The sequence below is a fragment of the Rhincodon typus genome, chromosome 23 (assembly GCF_021869965.1).
Source record: "Rhincodon typus isolate 14 chromosome 23, sRhiTyp1.1, whole genome shotgun sequence".
In the NCBI taxonomy this organism is placed as follows: domain Eukaryota; kingdom Metazoa; phylum Chordata; class Chondrichthyes; order Orectolobiformes; family Rhincodontidae; genus Rhincodon; species Rhincodon typus.
The window spans coordinates 37,039,785-37,058,605 of NC_063354.1; the positions used below are offsets into that span (position 1 = coordinate 37,039,785).

Consider the following 18,821-nt stretch of genomic DNA (forward strand, 5'->3'; position numbering starts at 1 on the left):
TCACAGGAATATCAAACAATGCAGCAGCAAAGGCAACAAGAGTGCGGAATTTGTGCAGAGTTCTTAGCTGGGCAAACAAGTTGTTTAACGTTCAACCAAGGGTGCGAGTGCCTGGCAGATACACTCTCAGCCCGACAACTGGAGGTGCTATTTTTACCAGTTTAATTTGATCAGTTGTGTAGAAATCATCTCGTTGGATTGCGGTGGCCGGGTCAGAGGGGCCTCAGCACTTCAGCCTGAGGTTTAACTATAGCAGCCTGCCTTTGAGAGGCTTCTATTTTTAATCTAGGTTCCCCAAAGACTTGAATTTATCAGTTCAGCCTTGTGGCCCACAGAACAGCCGGGACCTGTGAGGAAATATTTAATGCAGGTTCCAACACGAATGTCAGAAGCTTTATCTACAGCAGCACCAGAGGGTGTGCTGAGTGTGTGATCTCACAATCTTAACGGAGTGTTCCCTGCCCATTCATTTCGGTTTCTGAAGGAAACACCGAAGTATGGGGCCAGTTAGTGGGTATCCGTCTGAAATCAGGAGCTTGTAGGGGTTAGGACCGTTTGAGGAATTAAGCATGGTCTACACCGCAGAGTCAGGGATTACGCCTTGCAATGTATATGGAAACCGGGATGACAGCTGTCAGGCACACTCCTATTTCATCTCCCAGGAATTAAAAGGAGGTTTGCTGATCGAATTATTTTTTTTAACTTCCCCACACACCCCACCCCCCCCAAAAAAAAAAGCTGGAAGCTTCTCCCTTTTAAAGAAAAGAAACGATATTGAACTGTAATGTAAAGATGTGCACTGTTCCAACTGTTGCTAAACTCTCCAGTTATTAGTCACCAGACAAGTTATGGCTTCTATTACAGGGCGTTGTTGGTTCAGTAACAAGTAGGATCCAAGCTGCTGCCGCTTTTGAGTTCACCCTTTGGGTTTGTGTGTGTAAAATTTGTACCTACTTTATTTAAAAAAAAAAAAAATCACAACCCTGAAACTTGCGACATGTTGTATTTTCGACAACAGAAATGTATATTTTCAGTGCAAAGCTATCTCAATTAAATACACATATAACATCGGTTATTAACATCTCCACAATGGCCGGCTCAGAGTCTGGCATATACACACCATACAAACTCTCTTGGAGAGAGTTTAATATGACAGTACAGATGCTGCACACTGTGTGGTGGTGAATTATCTTTGGGGTTTGAGTGTTTGACCTCTCGGTGATCACTTTTTTTTTCTCTCTCTGTTCCACTTTATATTCAGTACCGGGACCACACACTGCCGTGATCCTGTTTAAAATACTTGTTTATAACTGTGCATCCTGTTTTTTTAACCATATATTTGTAAGGGTGTGCTTTTTGTTTGTCTTCCAACTTTGTGCAGCTGTTTGTCGTGGATACCACGGATTGGTTCTTAAATAATACTTAAAAATCCTCTTGAAATTTCAAGTTATATTTGAGTGTAAGGCTGTCATTTAATCAGTATTAAAGTCTTTCAAACTAGCAACAAAAAGGGGAAGTGGGAAATCGACATGCTGGAACTTTTAGTTTTTTTTTCGAAAAGAAAATTTGAACGTTTTGAAGTCACCTGATAGACAAGTGCGGCACTGCATCTAGATCTAACCTTGGAATGTGCCATTTGAGTAAGTGGTTGGTTCCTGGGCACCCACTAGAGGGAGTATCATACTATTGCAAAGATATGGCTGGCTGGTTGACGAATGGTACATTAGTGTGGTGCCTTATCTCTCAGGAGTCTCAAAGTCGTTCACACAGAGGGGAAAAAAAAGCATTGCTGCACAGCTCGTAGCGAAATGCTTGTGGTAACAGTGACTACTTTTGCATCTAACAAACTGTCATCAAGAATGGTGCAGGGACCATTCCCTTCGCCACTCCTTAGTTCACGCCACACTCCCCACCAACCACTCCAACCCACCCGGTACTTTCCCCTGTAACCGTAAAAGATGCAACACAGCACCTCCCTTACCTGCATTCAAGGCCCTAAACAGCCTTTCCAAGTGAGACAGAGCTTCATCTGCATCTCCTCCAACCTAGTCTATTGCATCCAGTGCTCCCGATGTGGTCTTCTCTACGTCTCTGAGACCAAACGTAGACCCGAGGTGAGCATTTTGCCAAGTATATCCGCCTGGCCCGTAACAGCCAACCTAACCTCCCTGTCACTGCCCAAATCAACTCCCCATCCCACTCCCCCTCCGACGTGTTCATCCTTGGCCTCCTCCAGTGTCGCAGCAACTCGGAACGCAAATTTAAAGAACAGCACCTTATCCCTACATCCAGACCTGAAGAAGGGTAATACCCGAAACGTTGACTGCTTCTTTCCTCCCAGATGCTGCTTGGCCTGCTGCGTTCTTCCAACCTCCTGTTTGTCTACCTTGGATTCCAGCATCTGCAGTTTTTTTGTCTCTAAGAATGGTGAGTTAACTGGTGGCTTTGGTTGAAAGGGAAACAAAAACAGAAGTTGCTGGAAAAGCTCAGCAGGTCTGGTAGCATCTGTGAAGAAAAAATCAGGGTTAATGTTTCGGGTCCAGTGACCCTTCCTCAAAACTGGGGAAACGTTTGCCAAGTTATGAGGAGTACTCCTTGTTTTTTGAATAGCACCAGGTGAGCTATAATGCCATATAATGGCTGTACACAATTTAATGCTTCATTTAAAAAAGGTTAGTTTCAGTACTCCCTCAGTGCAGCGTCAGAACCCATGATTTTATTTACATTTTAACTGAATTGAAATATTGTTAATTCTCCCACGTATTAGCATGAACCAGATTCCTCTTCACAATGATTTTGTGGATTTGCTATCATGCATTTTCTACTAACAAAAGAACAACACGGATACATATGCACCAGACATAAAATCTATTGTTGCATCCCTAAAACACAAATGTCCGCAGCATGAGGAACACCTCGCCGAATACAGGTATTTTTAAATCCCCCTGTCCAGAAATGTTGTTATATACCGCTGGAGCAGATGAGACTTGAACCCAGGCCTCCTGGCTCAGAGGCCAAGGCACCACCACTGCACCAGAAGAGCACTTCTTGCTGAATAAATGCAGCTTTACATAAACCCTTGCAGCTGTCTGACATGACCTGCAGGCAATAAAATTCAGTGATGTACTCTTTAAGAAGTACAGGTAATGGGATGCCTCCCTGAACTCAAAGGCTGAAGCATTGCTCAAGATTGAGCCTTGCTTTTACTTCTTTAACGTCGCTTAGAGCTACATCGAATCACAACGTTTCCTGCACAGATGCTGTTGAATCAGCTGACATATTCCAGCATTTGTTTTTATTTCAGTTGGTCAGCATCCACCGTATTTTGCTATTGCATCAAAGTTCAATCTTTTTGTCCATTTATTAAGTTGTACAAGTCCTAAGTGTGTAATATTTTGTTCCTTTTTAAAAAGAAATGCCTTTCTGCCAGTCTACTACCAAGAAGAGGTAGAATGCCATTAATATAGTCCATATTCAATCTCAGTGGTCAGTCAGTCATTTGTATGAACAGTCATGCACTCATTCAGTGACAACTACTAGCAGACAAGAAATAGTGCTGAATGATTGCGTCCTTGCCTAAAATGTTGACAAAGAAATAGGTGACAGTGGTAATAGCTAGTTTTCTCCATTGCAAATGTACCTTTTTTGTTAGGCGCTTGCTGATTAGCATTAATAGTAATTCTGGTCACTAATGATCCTGGTTACCTTTTCCCCCAGTGGAACCTTTCTGGCAGAGACGAGAGAATATGATGAATCATAACAACTGTGCAGGGATGGCTTTGCTGTTGGGCAGCAGGACAATTTTGAAAATGGCACATGGATTGGCCCCCCGACACAATCTGCCACACCACCCTCCCCACCTCCCCCACCACCCCCAATCCAACAGATCTTCCCTGAGGTAGCCAGGAAATGAAATCTAAGCAGCAGTGAGTACCCAATAGTGTCAGTTAACTGGCTACTTGGTGGGAGATTGGGTCTCAGTGCTGTGGGGAAAAAAGAAGCACTTCTCAGGAGGGGACCTCCTGGCAGCACACCAAGGCAGCCAGAGAAGACGCATTATCTCCCCTTCCTCTCCCAACCAAACACTGAGTATGTTCTGCCCCAAAGTCCCCCTCCACAGTGACAGTCTGACAACTATGGCCACGTTTAATTTTAAAACATCCCTACAATTACAGTGAGTGACTCCACCTTCGGAGCTCCCTCACATTCTCCACAGCAGCATCCACCCCTCCGTGTGAGGCTGTTAGCAGGACCAATCCAGCCAGCTCACAGTCCTACCTTGCCACCCTCAATCTGATCGCTTTCCCAGAGCCAGCCTCCTAATTTTACCACAAAGCAGAAATTGCTGGCGTTACTCAGCAGGTCTGGCAGCGTCCATGGAGAGAAAACAGGGTTAATGTTTTGATTCCCTGTGACCCTTCTTCAGAACTGGACTTGAAATGTTAACTCTGTTTTCTCCCCACGGATGCCGCCAGACCTGTCAGCAATTTCTGCTTTAGTTTCGGATCTCCAGCATCCACGGTTTGTTTTTCTTTTTTACTCTTAATTTTCCCACGCTGTTGAGTGCCTCCAGAACCCACTTTTGGTTCCAACCTTGGAAAATCTTTAGCTAATGTTCTCCCCGATATTGCAAAGAGGAGAAATCTTAGTCAACTTGGAATTTTAACCAGATCTACTTTCCACTTGATACCCCAAAGTTCCCATGCATACTTTAAATATATTGTTGCTAAATTGTGGTTACTGATTAATAAAACTGACTTTTTTTTCGGAGAGGCATAAGGTGTCTTAAAATTAATTTTCAATACCACAGTATTTGACCTCCGGCAGTAGTCTGTGCTTTCCTCCACAACCATTGCGTGGCTCAACAATAATGGCAGTTGATTGTTTTTCTATAAACATCACAGTCTATACACCACATACGTCTTGGCAGTTACAAGACAGCAACATATCATGTGGTTTAAAAATTGTTTGATCTTTGTTTTGTTGTTCCAGTTTATTTATGTCAGCCAAACCTTAATGGAGCTACCACCTTGTTAGCACACTGTAATGCTATGCATTCATGTTCCTTAGGTAAAAGCCACACAATTCAAGGATAGGTAGCATTGCAATATAAAACATATTGTATATTAACCATATTTTATACAAGCAGGAGATAAGGATCAAATAATTAAAATTTAAAGATCATGTTCTGGGAAAAGTAATAGTTATTTTTTAGAAACAGTGAAGTGAAATACGTTCCCCAAAGACGTATCTGTTTCCAGAGGACTTATGACATCTAAAAGGGAGTGAGTATTTCAGTAGTGATGGATATGCAAGTTGCCTACTGTCTTTCAGCGTATTCCTAAAGTGCCCTGCTACCTTCTTGGCTGACCTCAAACAAGTACCATGATCGTCCTCCTTATCAGAGCCCAACTGCATTCAGCTACCAACAACTTCTTCATGGTCAATGATGAATGCCTGCTTCCTGATCACTGCAAATTTTGTTTTTTGTCACAGTTCTCCAACTCCGACTCCAGCAACGCCGAACCCGTGAGCAGCTAGCAGACCAAGGCATCATGCCCCGTAAGTACATGGAATATGTTAGTTTGTCCAAATGTATGAGCATGTAACTACTTTAAATTGATTTTCTTTAAATTAAAAGAAAGCAAGAAGCCACTACTATCAGTTATGGTATAAACAGCAAAAGGTAACCTCTTTGAACTGATTGAAATACAGATGTAATTTATGAACCAAAAAAAAACTTTAGCTGTTTTAAGTCCCTTCAGCTGCACTTCCACGCCAATATGCACTAAATCAAATTAATTGCTTGGTAGGGTAGAGGGTCGTAAATGCTAAAGGAAAATTAAATGAGGAGACACATATTTGGTACCCTGGTATTTTCTGTCTGACAGCCCTATATTTTCCAGCATTGTCTTTGCTGGAGTTTTACGTGCATCCTGAAGTAACATTATCACAGAATTGTTACAAGATAGAAGAAGGCCATCAACCTCTGAACATGCAGTGGCTGTCCGAGCATTTTGACTTATTGTCAATTTCTTGTCTTTCCCCCATACCTTTTGTACATTATTACTATTTAAATAATCATTAAATGCCCTCTTGAATGTCACAACAGAACTTGCTTCCACCACACTTCCAGGCAGTGCATTTCAGAACCTAACTACATGCTGTAGTGAATTTACTTTTTCTCACCTTGTACTTATTTACTTTGGTAAAACACTTTAGACCTACGCTTCCTGATTTTTGATTCTTTTACAAGTGGAAACAGTTTCTCCCCATCTACTCTGTACAAAAATTATTTCAAACGTCATACTTACTCAGATGCTGCAATTGCATCCACCTCTCAACAGTGGCCACACTTTTTTTCCTTGATATTAAGCATCTCAATTTTTCATTCCCACCATATCTCCCCTGCTGAATGGTCCCGTTGTTCAGGGCCTGATAAAATTCAGCCCTCAATCTCTATTCGTGAAGATTGAGTTTCTAACAAATTATGACCTCTTAGGCAGCTTGTGATGACTAAAGATGATCTTGCTGAGACGTATAAAATCCTGAGAGTTTGTAACAGGGTAGGTGCTGAGAGGATGTTTCCCTGGATATGAGGACAAATGCTTCTCTCTGAGGGTCATGGGTCTTTGGAACTGTCTTCTACAGAGAGGGTTGGAAGTAGAGCCATTTGAAACAGAGGTAGATAGATTCTCGACCAACAAGGGAGTCAAAGATTATTGCAGTTGGAGCCAGAAATGTGGAATTGAGGGCGCAATGAGATCAGCCATGATGTTATTGAATTACAGAGCAGGTTCGAGGGGCCAAATGACCTACTGCTTCCTGTGATATGTTCATATCCAAAAACACCGGAGTATCTTAAGATCCTGAGCAATCAAAGGATTAATTGTAGAAACCTCCTTATCCAGGACAGCACTGGGGTGTATTTATGGAAAAATAACTCCAGCATATCAGACCCATTCAGCTGAATCTTACTTTTCTTTTGGGAAAGTGCAAATTGCATCAGGTTTGTTGGAGGGATTCTTGTCACAAGACATGTTTTCTCACCAAATCTTACCCTTACTCTTCCCGTTCCAACAGCATGTATCACATCCGATTTCTGCCCCGCCTTACTGCACAGTGTTCCCAGAACAACTCACCACTCACTGAGTATCCCCAGATTGACCAGCATCCCTGGCGCAGATATCATCTTTAAAAGGCTGTTGTGCACGTGTCCAAGCGCTGCCAGTCCAGGGCTGCGCTGCATGGTTCCTGATGTCTGCCCCGGCCATAGCAGATGGGTTTGGGGGGGTAGTGGGGGATGGGAAGTGTCAGTACCCGACTTTGCACATTGCCCAGCAGGCGCTGAACCCTAACCCAATGTGCCGCAGCAGCAGGACTTTTTCCCCCAGCAGCAGTTGTGGAAGCCATGACACCAGATCATGACGTTGCCACTTGGATTAAAGCAGCCTCAGTTGGTTGGAGCAGTGTGGAAAGACAGACAAGGAGGTGGGCTGCTTGACTTGCAGCTCCTAACGCAGAGCGAATCTTGACTGAAACCACCCCAAGTAGGCCCTGGATTGGGATCGGTCGGAAGCTGAGCTTGACGAACTTAGTGGGATTCCTGAGCAAAGCCAATGCCCCTTGACTTGACTGAGGCTTTCTGATAACTGTTAAAAGCTTTGTGACTGCTCTAAACGGCATGTCAAGATCACAGTAATATGAACCTGGTATCTCGTATCTGAAGGGGCAAAGCATAAAAAGGCAAGGCACGGTTTTGCAAAACAGACGATATGAGCATTCAGGTAGCCTCCGAATGAGTGAGAGCTATGATAGTGAGTGAAGAGCCCAGAGATGCAGCCTGTTCCAGACAATGAGCTAGGTGCATGCCTCTGAGCACAGAGCTGCCTTCCTGCAGCATTTCATTGCTAATTGTCATTGCAGCCAAAAGTGAAACATTGAAGCACAGAAGTGTCCTGTAAGTGGATGGGAGATATGCATGTCACATGTAAGATACCAGTGTCCGTGGGACGTGGGATGCGAACCTGCCAAGCACCCACTTGCTGGGTTTTTCCGATGTCTAGTTTGCTCAATGTGTTTGGTAAGACCCCAATGGTGAGTAGGGCCATCAACAATGAACTTACCAAGCATTAATCACCATCAACTGGCAAATCACTATTGCTCATTGAGAATGTCACCACCCTGCTTGTGGAAAGAGTAAAAGATGGGGCAAGGCGATCTCAGTGTTGAGATGGTCCTCACTGGACTTCTGTCACAACATCTCACCTTAGCCCAGATTGCTCAAACCTCTACAAGGCTCCGTCTCTTGTATTACTTGTTTGCATTAGCATTGTGCTTACATTACTGGATTAGTCGTGCAGAAATATGAACTAATAATCCAGACAACTTGAAGTTAACTGCGAATGAAATAAATCTGAAACCAAAAAAAAAAGTAAATGTGACCACAATGTTAGTATTGTCATTAAAACCCAACTCCGTCATGAAGGAAAGCTTGTTGCCTTTACCCAGTCTCGTTCACGTGTGACTCCAGTTCCATGCTAACCTAGCTGACTGTTAACGATTCTCTGAAGTTGCCAGAAATTCACTGTTTTATCACAACTTTCTCAGGGAAACCAGAGATGTACAATAAATGTCATCAATGCTCACATCTTAAAAATAAGTTTAGCTTTATTGATACATTTTAACTGTCAATACACTTACATAACTGTCATTTTAATGTAGATTGTGCTCATTCAGTTTGTTCTCGAAAAATGCAAATAACTTTGAATATTTATGCTTATTTTCCTTTTTAAAGTATCTTGTTAGCAGATTTTCCTGGCAGTGTTCTCAGAAGTAGAGGTTTTTCTTTGGAATGACAAAAAACATTTAACCTTGTAACTATATACTGCATTAATCTTTGACACTAATGGTGTTGTTTGATCTTGTCTGCATGTCTAGGGTCACATAGTTTAAGTACTACGATGAACATATTTTGAAGTCCCGTCGAGGCTAATTTCCTTCCTTTAGTTGAAGTATATTTGCATCTATGATGGACATGCAAATACTTAAATGAAGTGAGGAATCTGATGTAGAATTGTTCAGCACGAGTCAAAATATGTTGACAAGGGAAAGGAGTGAATGTTACTATAAGGAAGTGGCAGGGACCACATCATGTATATGTGAAATCATTTAAATGCAGTATCTAAATCTTCCGCTCCCAAATTGCAAATATTTTTGTGATTAATTACATATTTACCTAGAATGTGTTATCTGCTGCATCTGAATTAATAAATTGCTGTGTGAACACGGATGGGTTCTGAATTTTTGCAATGAAAATAATATTGTTCCCATGCTTTACCTTTGTATTGAGCACCTATCACTTTAACTGGGCCAGTGTCTATCTCTGAAATAAAAAGCTAAACACTGGATAAACCCTCCCTGAAAAGCTTCTCATATTCACCTTACAGTTACTTTTGAAGACATTTGGAGAAACAAGCCCACAGATTTTGTTATAACCCAAGGTTTCCTTTTGCTCTGAATCTGACCAATGCAGACTAAACGTGCTCCAAATTGTACACACTCAGCTTGTGGTAGCCTTAAAATGACTGGGAGAAGTTTAATTGTTGATTAATTTAACTGTACCTCGGACAAACCGATCAACAACAAGTCCAAGTTTAAAGAGATGCCCACGTTTCCAAGTCAGAGTGTGATGCAAGATGTGCTCCTACAAAAAGAAACAGAGCGTTACATCTGTGGGGAAGTTTTTGTTTAATTTTTCTTCTTTTAACATTTTAAATCTTAGTGAGGGAAAACCAAGATAAAAACAATATCGGACAAACTTTTTATAATAAAAGAATGATTTGTGTGTCTTTTTAGAAAAAATGTAGATTTTTGTCATTTAAAAAATTTTTGATACGTGGACAGTGTTGGTTGTTAGTTGGATCTCGAGCCAGATAGCGATAATGAAACTAGATGTAAAGCATTTTCTTGGTGGCTTACTTAAAGAATTCATGTATGTATGGCTGCCTTTTACCAACTAACAAACAGTGTCCCAGATGTACTGTTTTGAAAAAGTAACTAACTAAATAAACTAATTGACCACCACTTAAAGGAACACTGTAACAACAAATTTTTAAAGGAAACTTTCAAAATCAAAGCAAAATGTCATTCTAATGACTGATAAGTCTTTCTTTATATGTGCTCAAGACACTTGATCAATCACTTTCCATCATCTGTGTATCTTTAACCTTAAGAATGCAATTAACACTGATCAGATGGTCGCGTTTATTGCCCATTCCTATTCCTTCTGAGAAGGTGTGTTGGAGCTAATTTTTTGAATTGCTGCAGTCCTTATGCTTATGACAGTGCTGTTAGGTCGGAGGGTCCACAACTTACCCTCAGCAATAATGAAAGCAAGGAAGTTTATTTCCAAATCCAGATGGTAGATCACTTGAAGCAGGACCTTAGGGTGAGGAACCAGAATGGTACTGTTCCTGATTTTCTTTCAGAATGCCAAATCTTTTACTTTTTGTGTTTGTAAAAGAGTAATCAAGAAATATAATGGCTAATTTTATGCTGATGGGAAGGGTTGATAGGTTCTGGCTACAAAATTAAAGCATAGGAACTATATTGTTTTCATAGTGAAAGGTCAGAACTGATTTGTATTTACACTGCAATTTATTAATTCAGATGCAGCAGATAAGAAAACATTGATTCTAGGCAAATACATATTAATCACGAAAATTTTGTGTCCCCTACTACTCCTTTATTGTAACGTTCGCTGCCTGCCCATATCAACATGTTTATACACACTGAAATCATTCCATGTCCGAAGCAAAGCATAGACAATTACCAATATCATTATTAAAACTTCTGCACCGTGCTTCTGAAAAAATAATGAGTAGAATAGTTATTCAGAAAGTACTGCAATTTTCACATTATATTACAATTGCAGTACTGAAGTGAATCTGTTAATATTAATGAGTTATCACCAGTATTATACCAAAGGCCAGGATGCCAGTAACATCTAATTAATCCTAGCAATGACATTCAGAAATAAAACCAGGTATTATTCAAAACAAGGTGTAGAAGCTGAAGGATATCAAAATTTGATCTCATTCAACAAAAGCTTTCAGTTATTTAGTACCCTTAAGGGAGTAATATATCCTAAAGCATGTCACAAGAGCATTATTATAGAGAATCTGACAGTCACATAAAGTGATAATACGGCAGGTGAACAAAACCTTGACCAAGGAGGTACATTTAATGAAGGCGAGGGGGCCGAAGAGGTTTCGCAAGTGTATTTCAGTGCTTGTAGGGCCGAGGCACCTGACAACTAATACTGGGCGCTAGACATTCTCAACAATCCAAAATTGTAGGAGTTTTGAGATCATGGCAGGCCAGAGGCTTTAACTGACATTGCAGTTGGAACAGAGAGATTTGAAAGCTTTTAAGTACAAGATGTTGTATGTCAGGGGTCAGTGTAAGTCATCAAGCACAGAAGGCATGAACAGGATTTGGTGGAAGTGGGATGTAAATTGACATGACTCTGAAGTAAGTCACTTTCCTACCTGGCTTCAATCATCCATCTCCAATCATTGTTCTTTAATCCTCAAACAGACTTTCCTAAGGATCTTGGCTGGCAGTGTATTCCAACTGTTCATGCTCTCTGCCTCCCCCCAAAAACTATTGAGCTGCCACTGGGACTCATAGTCACATCTTGCTGGTAACCAGCAAATAGAGCTGGAGGACCAATTTGCTCTACCAGACCCATATGTTATTTCAGAATGTGTATATATATGTATGTGTATATGATGAGCAGCTTTAAATTTATGGAATTTGAAGCAACTGATTAAGAGATTTTAGTCCTAATTCAATGGACATAGAGTTAACATCAGCCAATAGTAACACATGAGGTGTAGATTCTTCATTGAAAACAGCAGAAAAATGCTTCCATAATTCAGAGTAAGTTTTTTGCTCTGGACAGGCTTAGTGGCTTGGTTATTTATAAGTTGAAGTTGACACAGGATGGAAGGTGAAGAAACCAACAGGAAAGATGATACGCTGAGAATCAATAAATTTCATCGACTCCACGTGTTACATGTAAAGGACCAAATTTGAAGCATAATAAATAGAAGACTTAATGCAGAGTTCATGTTTCTGAGCTGCATGACTCCCTCATCAAGCAGCAATTAAATCCACAAGATGCGACACACATAGGCTCCTTCAACAGCATCTTCAAAGCCCATGTTTTGTAATACCTAGAAGAACAAGGAAAGCAGGTACGTGGAAAAACCATCAGGTCCAATTTCTGCACCAAGTCCCACAACCTCCTGACTTAGAACTCTTACACCTTACTTCATTGTTGCTGGGACAAATCCTGGAACTCCCTTCCTAATAGTATTGTGGATGTCCTTATACCCTGTAAGAATTCAAGAAGGCAGCTCACCACCAGCTTCTCAGGGGCCCTCAGAAGTGGACCATAAATGCTGCCTTAAGCCTGTGATGCCTGCCTTCCATGAACAAATAAGTGAAAGCTTTTAAAAATTAAATTCAAGTGGCAGCTTCAGCAGACTCTAAGAACTTCTGGATTAGGGGCAAATGCTGAGGGTAACTGAACACAGTGTAAAGTAGATTTTGCAAAGTGGTCATGAAATACATGTGATGCCTCAAATTTGAGATTCGAAATGGCCTACCATTTCACAGATGTAAATTCATATACAAGTGGACTTTAAGGCTTCACTGGGTGTCATCACAGGACAGGTTGATAAATAATTGGGAAGTGAGTGCTTGATAACATGACAGAGATGACTATCTGTATGTATAGACATATAGATATGTATTAAAAAGAAACACACGGAGTTATAATCTTTGATATAGAATGCATATACATTTCATCTTTATAGGTTTTATGGCATTTCATCTTTTGTAACTGGAATTATTTTTTGCGATGAGTGAACACCTTCTTTGTCACACAATCAGGCACTTAGGATCATAGAATCCGTACAGTGCGAAAACAGGCCCTTTGGCCCATTCAGTCCACACCACTGCTCCAAAGAGCATCCCACCCAGACCCACTCCCCTCCCCCTCTCCCTGTAACCCTGCATTTCCAAGGTTAATCCACCTAGCCTGCACCTCCCCGGTCATTCGTCGAAATTTAGCATGGCCAATCCACCTAACCTGCACATCTTTGGACTGTTGGAGGAAATGGGAGGAGACCCACACAGACATGGGGAGAACACGCAAACTCCACGCAGTCACCCGAGGCTAAAATCAAATCCAGATCCCTGGCACTGCAAGGAAGCAGTGCTAACCACTGAGCCACCATTGCATCATTTTACAATACTTCTGCAGGAATTGTGCTTCACATACAATAGATTAGTACCTACTATGTCCAAGAACATATTCTATAAAATTTAAAGAACTAATAACGGATTATGTAATGCAAGAAATTCCTTCAACACCGATCTATATAAACAATGTCAAGGCCATTATCTGACCTTTGCTGAACATGACAGGGTGTGAAAGGGCCATGCCAAAATCCTTATCTGGTGCTAGTATCCTAAAGAGTGTAAAGAAAAAAGTCTTAGGGAAAAATGACCTCCAGGAACCGAACGTGATTTTGTGCAACACAACCTAATTATATAGCAACGTACCACAGCAAAATTGTCACTTCAAGTCAAATGTGAGTAACAGAAGTTACATGTCACATCCAATTTGTGAATAACACCTGCAGATCCTACCAAGAATCACTTCGACTTTCTATTTAAAAATTATGGTGTTAAATGGAATTGAGCATTTGTGGTGTCAGTCATTAATTTAAAGGATCTATCTGGCATCTTGTAGATTACTTGCTGCATTGCACATCTATAAAGATCACAGAGCATCTGACATCTTTTCAAGTTCCACTCAGTGTTTCAAATTAAAATGACTTTATGTAAAAATGAAATAAATCTTCCTGCGGAAAAGTAACCAGTAAAGTAACCAAGAAATGAGAGAGAATTATTTTCTGTCACCAGCAACACACTTCAAACTGTTGTACAATCATAAGTGACCTTTTATTCATGTTGTTTGCGCACTGAACTCCCAGTCACTGGGAAGTTTTGTTTTCCAATGGATACAAATGTATTTAATAGAACCCACAAGATAATAGGAAATCACATTCATTCCTATCATTAGATCACTACTCTTTATTTCATCGAAATGTTGGATGCTTGCCAGTAGATTGCTAAGGGTTTGGCATGTGCCTTTCACTCAACTGACTGAAACCCATCTCTACATTGGCAAGACTGAAAGGAAATCTGTGGTCTGCATTTGTTGACACACTGAAGTAGGTGCACTGAAATTAAAATCTGTCATATGTTTGAACGAAGAGTGATTAATACCTTACAGAAAGACAGAATAATGAAAGAGCACATCAGTTAAGAAAGGAAAATCTCTTAAACAAAAGTAGACTTTTTTCAATTTTTAGAAGTCAGCTTTAAATTATGCATGTATTTACACAGTCTGTAAACATTGGTGGCTTGTAGTTTTTATGGTGTTCCGTCTTTTACAATACTTCTACAGGAATTGTACTTCTCATACAGTGGACTAGTTTCTAATATGTCCAAGAACACATTTTATAAAATATAAAGAACTTATAACTGATTATGTAATGCAAGAAATTCCCTCAATGCAGATTAGCATTCCCCATTGGAACATTGGTGTCAGTAGACATATTGAACTGCATATGCAATGCATCAATAAATTACTCAAAATTGTACTGTATACCCATTAGTAAATGCTTAGTCAGTCATTTGCTAATACAAAGTTGCCACAATCTTTCCTGAAATGAAAAGTTCAGACTATATTATACTTGGAATTGAATTGACATTTTTCTCTTGATTGTATCATTTTTTTGATTCCTGTTATAAGACACTTGATTCGGGTTGGGATATGATTCCACATGTCCCTTTAGCCCTGCACAACCTCTCCATTAATCGTTCTTCATGTGTGAACTAAAACAAAAGGTTTCATGGAGGAGAGAACAACAAAAGGATCACTCCTTTTCTGATCAGAATCTGCAATGGTATGACTAGGTGTGAAGGTGTTAGCTGACTTCCCACTTCTGCAACCAAGACGAACAAGGGAAGCCAATATAATAATACAAAGAACTGCAGATGCTGGTAATCTGAAACAAAACCAAAATTGCTGGAGAAACTCTGAAGATTTAGTAGCATCAGTGTCGAGAAAACAGAGTTAACATTTCAAGTCCAATGACCCTTCTTCAGAACAGCCAATGCATGGGAATACCATTACCTACAAGTTTCTGTCCAGGTCACGTACGATCTGAATTGGACCAATATTACTGGTCCTTCACTCTCACTGGATCAGCACTCTAAAACTCCTGCCCTGTGGGTACAGCACACCTCAGGAACTGCTGTAACTCCTGACAGTATCTCCCAACCTGCCACATTCTCAAGACCAGCTAAGGTTGGCCAATAAATTATTGCTTTGCCAGTGATCCCCACATCCCATCAACAAACAATACAATGGTTTGACGTGGGAAACCAAACCAATGTATCTTTGATGCTGGGCAGCGCACAACTCTATATTCCAACTGAGATCACAAACCTGACCATTAAGGTTAAAATCTCAGGTATGTACAGTTCTTTTAGGATCAAATCTTGCCTCTGCCAGTGAAACAATTGGAGAAATTAAATACTGTTATTGATATCTTTTTAAAATTATGAATATATTGCTGCACCAAACCACTCAAAATCATTTTTAGAGTTATATTTTAAAATTATTTTAAATAGCCTCATTGTGTTTCTCACTTGAGAATAACGGTGACATTACAGCCTCTGCTACAATTAACTCAAGTGGTGTGAAATGCAGCTTTGAATTTTTATATCTCTTATAGCCTCCCATTCCTCAGATGTATCATTTACAAGTTCTAAGTCTTACGAAACCTTTGAAGCTGCAGTGGACTGATGTCCTGTTTAAAGTGTCTGTCTATAACTTTAAATTACAAATTTGGAACTCAACATCAAACCATGTTCAAACATTCACATGTTAAGGAAGTGCTGTACAGAATGATGAAGTCACCTCTGAAGCTGTCACAAAGAATTGCCTGTTGTAGCATGTTGGAACTGAAAGTGTGTAACAGAGGCCTGAAAGGCATGGAGAAACACTGAGACTGTTAACCAAGGCTGCCCCCTCCTTTCTGTAACTTCGAAAGGAATATCTGCAAATAGTACGCAGTGTGTACTCAGTAAGGGAACATGTGTGAATTTGAAGATATGGAAAATCGAAAGCAAAGTAAATGATGATAAATTAGACAAAGGAAACCAAGCCATCAATGAGATTGTCATGTTTACAAGGCTAATTCAGATGATGCTTCCAAATCGGTTGCCCACGGTGAACTTTTAGTCCCGCAATCTGTTTACTAAACCACTGTGACCCCACACATGTGCAGGAAAGCAGAAACATTCATTCATAAATGTTTACCTACTTTCTTTATATTGCTTCCTGAAATGCTACAGTGTAATGCTAAAGAGCTGTTCAGACCACGTGTAGATGGCTAGTGAGGGCAACATGATAATATGATTTTTCAAACTGAATGGTTGTTGAAATATCCCAACACACGAATTTCTTCACAGGTTAGTTGATTTTCATTCAACCTGTTTGTAAAATTTCATTGTCTGCTTTATAAATGGACAGGCCTATAACAGGAACATATCTATAGCAGTGGATTTTGCATTGTCTGTACATTTCTGTAATGTAGTTGAAGCAGCTTGCTCTACAGTGTAGCATTTTGAGTTTGAAATCAGTGTAGAAGAAAATTAGTCTATTTACTTTCATAGGAGTAAATATTTATTACAGGAGATTTTTTTTAAACAAGAACCTCTCCTCTGTAAAGAGTAAAGTGATGCCAACAATAAATTTTAATCTAGAGAATATCAATCTGCAAAGTCTTTCAGGGTTCTCTAAAGCACTTTGCAAGATTTAAGCAAGTTGTCTCACCCAGACATGATCTTCTGGGAGTGGGAGATAGCAAGGACTGCAGATACTGGAAATCAGAGTCGATAAAATGTGGAGCTGGAGGAACACAGTAGGTCAGACAGCATCTAAGGGGCAGGAAAGTCGACGTTTCAGGTCAGGACCCTTCAGGACTCATCACCTTCTGGGAGTGGATGAACACAGCACCAACAATACTGTGGAAACTCAGTGCAATGGCACAGCAGCCCAGCTAACTGGCACCTCATCCACTACCTTAAATATTTGCTCCCTCCATCAGCATACATTGGCATTATTATGTACTGTTTACAAGATGCAGTGCAGCAACTCCCCATAGCACCTTCAACAGTATCTTCCAAACCTGCACCCTGCACCACATGGAAGGACAGGAACAGCAGACGCATGGGAACACCAACACCTGAACATTCCCCTCCAAGCCACTCAATATTCTGACATAGTACCATGTCCCTGTTCCTTCACTGTCACTGGATCCAAATCTTAGAAATTGCTCCCTGCATGCATCCGATGTGAACTACAGGGATTCAAGAAAGCAGCTCACCACAACTTTCTCAAATCAATTTGGGATGGGCACTAAATGCTGACCTAGCCAGCAATCCTGTGAAATAATAAAAAAAAATTTGCGATGATTTAGAATTTTTGACATTGCAGCTATTTTCAGTTCAAATGAGAAAAAATGTGTCTGATTATTTTACAGTACTTTGATTGAATTTTTGACGTGTTTGACTGAAACAGAGGTTGTTTGGAACTGGTATTGAGCCAGGTGAAGGGCAGGGTTTCTTCACTGATGGCAAAGTGGGAGAAATTAATTCTGCAAAAGATTTGGAACAAATGAAATCAAAGTGAACTGGGAAAGAAAACACAGAAAATTGAATCAAAATAAATTAGAAGAGAGAAGAAAGAACAGGAGCACAGCCAACAGAGAAAGAACAAATAAATTCTTTATACTAAATTTCAATTATAAATCAATCATTTTTCTGATGAGTCAAAGGAAAGAAACTTAGACCGCTCAGAGGAACTTGACTGATTTTTTTTACTCAAGCCGTATGCTTTTTTCTGTCTTTTTCACCAAACTTTGAAATTTGTTTTTATACTTCTCACTTTTTCCATGTTTTATATTACTTCTCACCTATTAGGTCAACGTATCTTCTAGGATAGGGCTGGGAGTAGGGATTGGCTTGCCATTCTGCTCCCCACAAGGAGAGCAGGAGTAGAAGTTTGCTATTAGGCAGGTGGTCTCTAGAGATCACTCAGAGGTTCCTCTGCCCATTGTTCCGTGATAGTCAGACGTAATTCCGCTGACTTCACAAAGCCTGTCCTATCGGAGGGCACACTGGACACTGTTCCGGCATTACCAGCTCAGCAATTTGTTGCAATGTTTTATTTTATTCAATGATGGGTTATGGGTTGCCACTGACTAAACCAACATTTATTGCCCACCTGCTGTGGGTATGGAGTCCCATATGGGCCAGACCAGATGAGTTCTTTTGACAATTGATAATGGTTTCATGATCGTAATTAGACCAGCTTTTTAGATTGAATTCAAATTTCATCATCTGTTAGGGTGGATTTGAACCCCTGTCCTCAGGACATTAACCTAGGATACTGGATTTGTCATCCAATGACATTACCGCTATGCCAACACCTCCCTTGAATGTAGAAGTATTATTATCTTTTTACACCAATTTGCAAATTGTATTTGTGAAAGCTTTCTCTTGATTACTCTGCAGACTATTAGGGGTTAACAAAATGAAACTGAAACTTAGCTCAGGAAGCTGACTGATCCTTTGTCTAAGAGATAGTAGGAACTGCAGATGCTGGA

General features: G+C 40.4%; 1 protein-coding gene across 1 annotated transcript in view; it reads left to right on the forward strand.

Moving 5' to 3' along the window:
• The first annotated feature begins 565 nt into the window (after nt 1-565).
• The window catches only part of LOC109922994 (myocardin), a 104,289-nt gene continuing 86,033 nt past the window's right edge, over nt 566-18,821 (forward strand). Inside the window, exons 1-2 of the mRNA XM_048611129.1 lie at nt 566-675; nt 5,497-5,562. Of these exons, the coding sequence (XP_048467086.1) occupies nt 570-675; nt 5,497-5,562 (172 nt within the window). The 5' untranslated portion in view covers nt 566-569. The remainder of the gene's footprint in view (nt 676-5,496; nt 5,563-18,821) is intronic.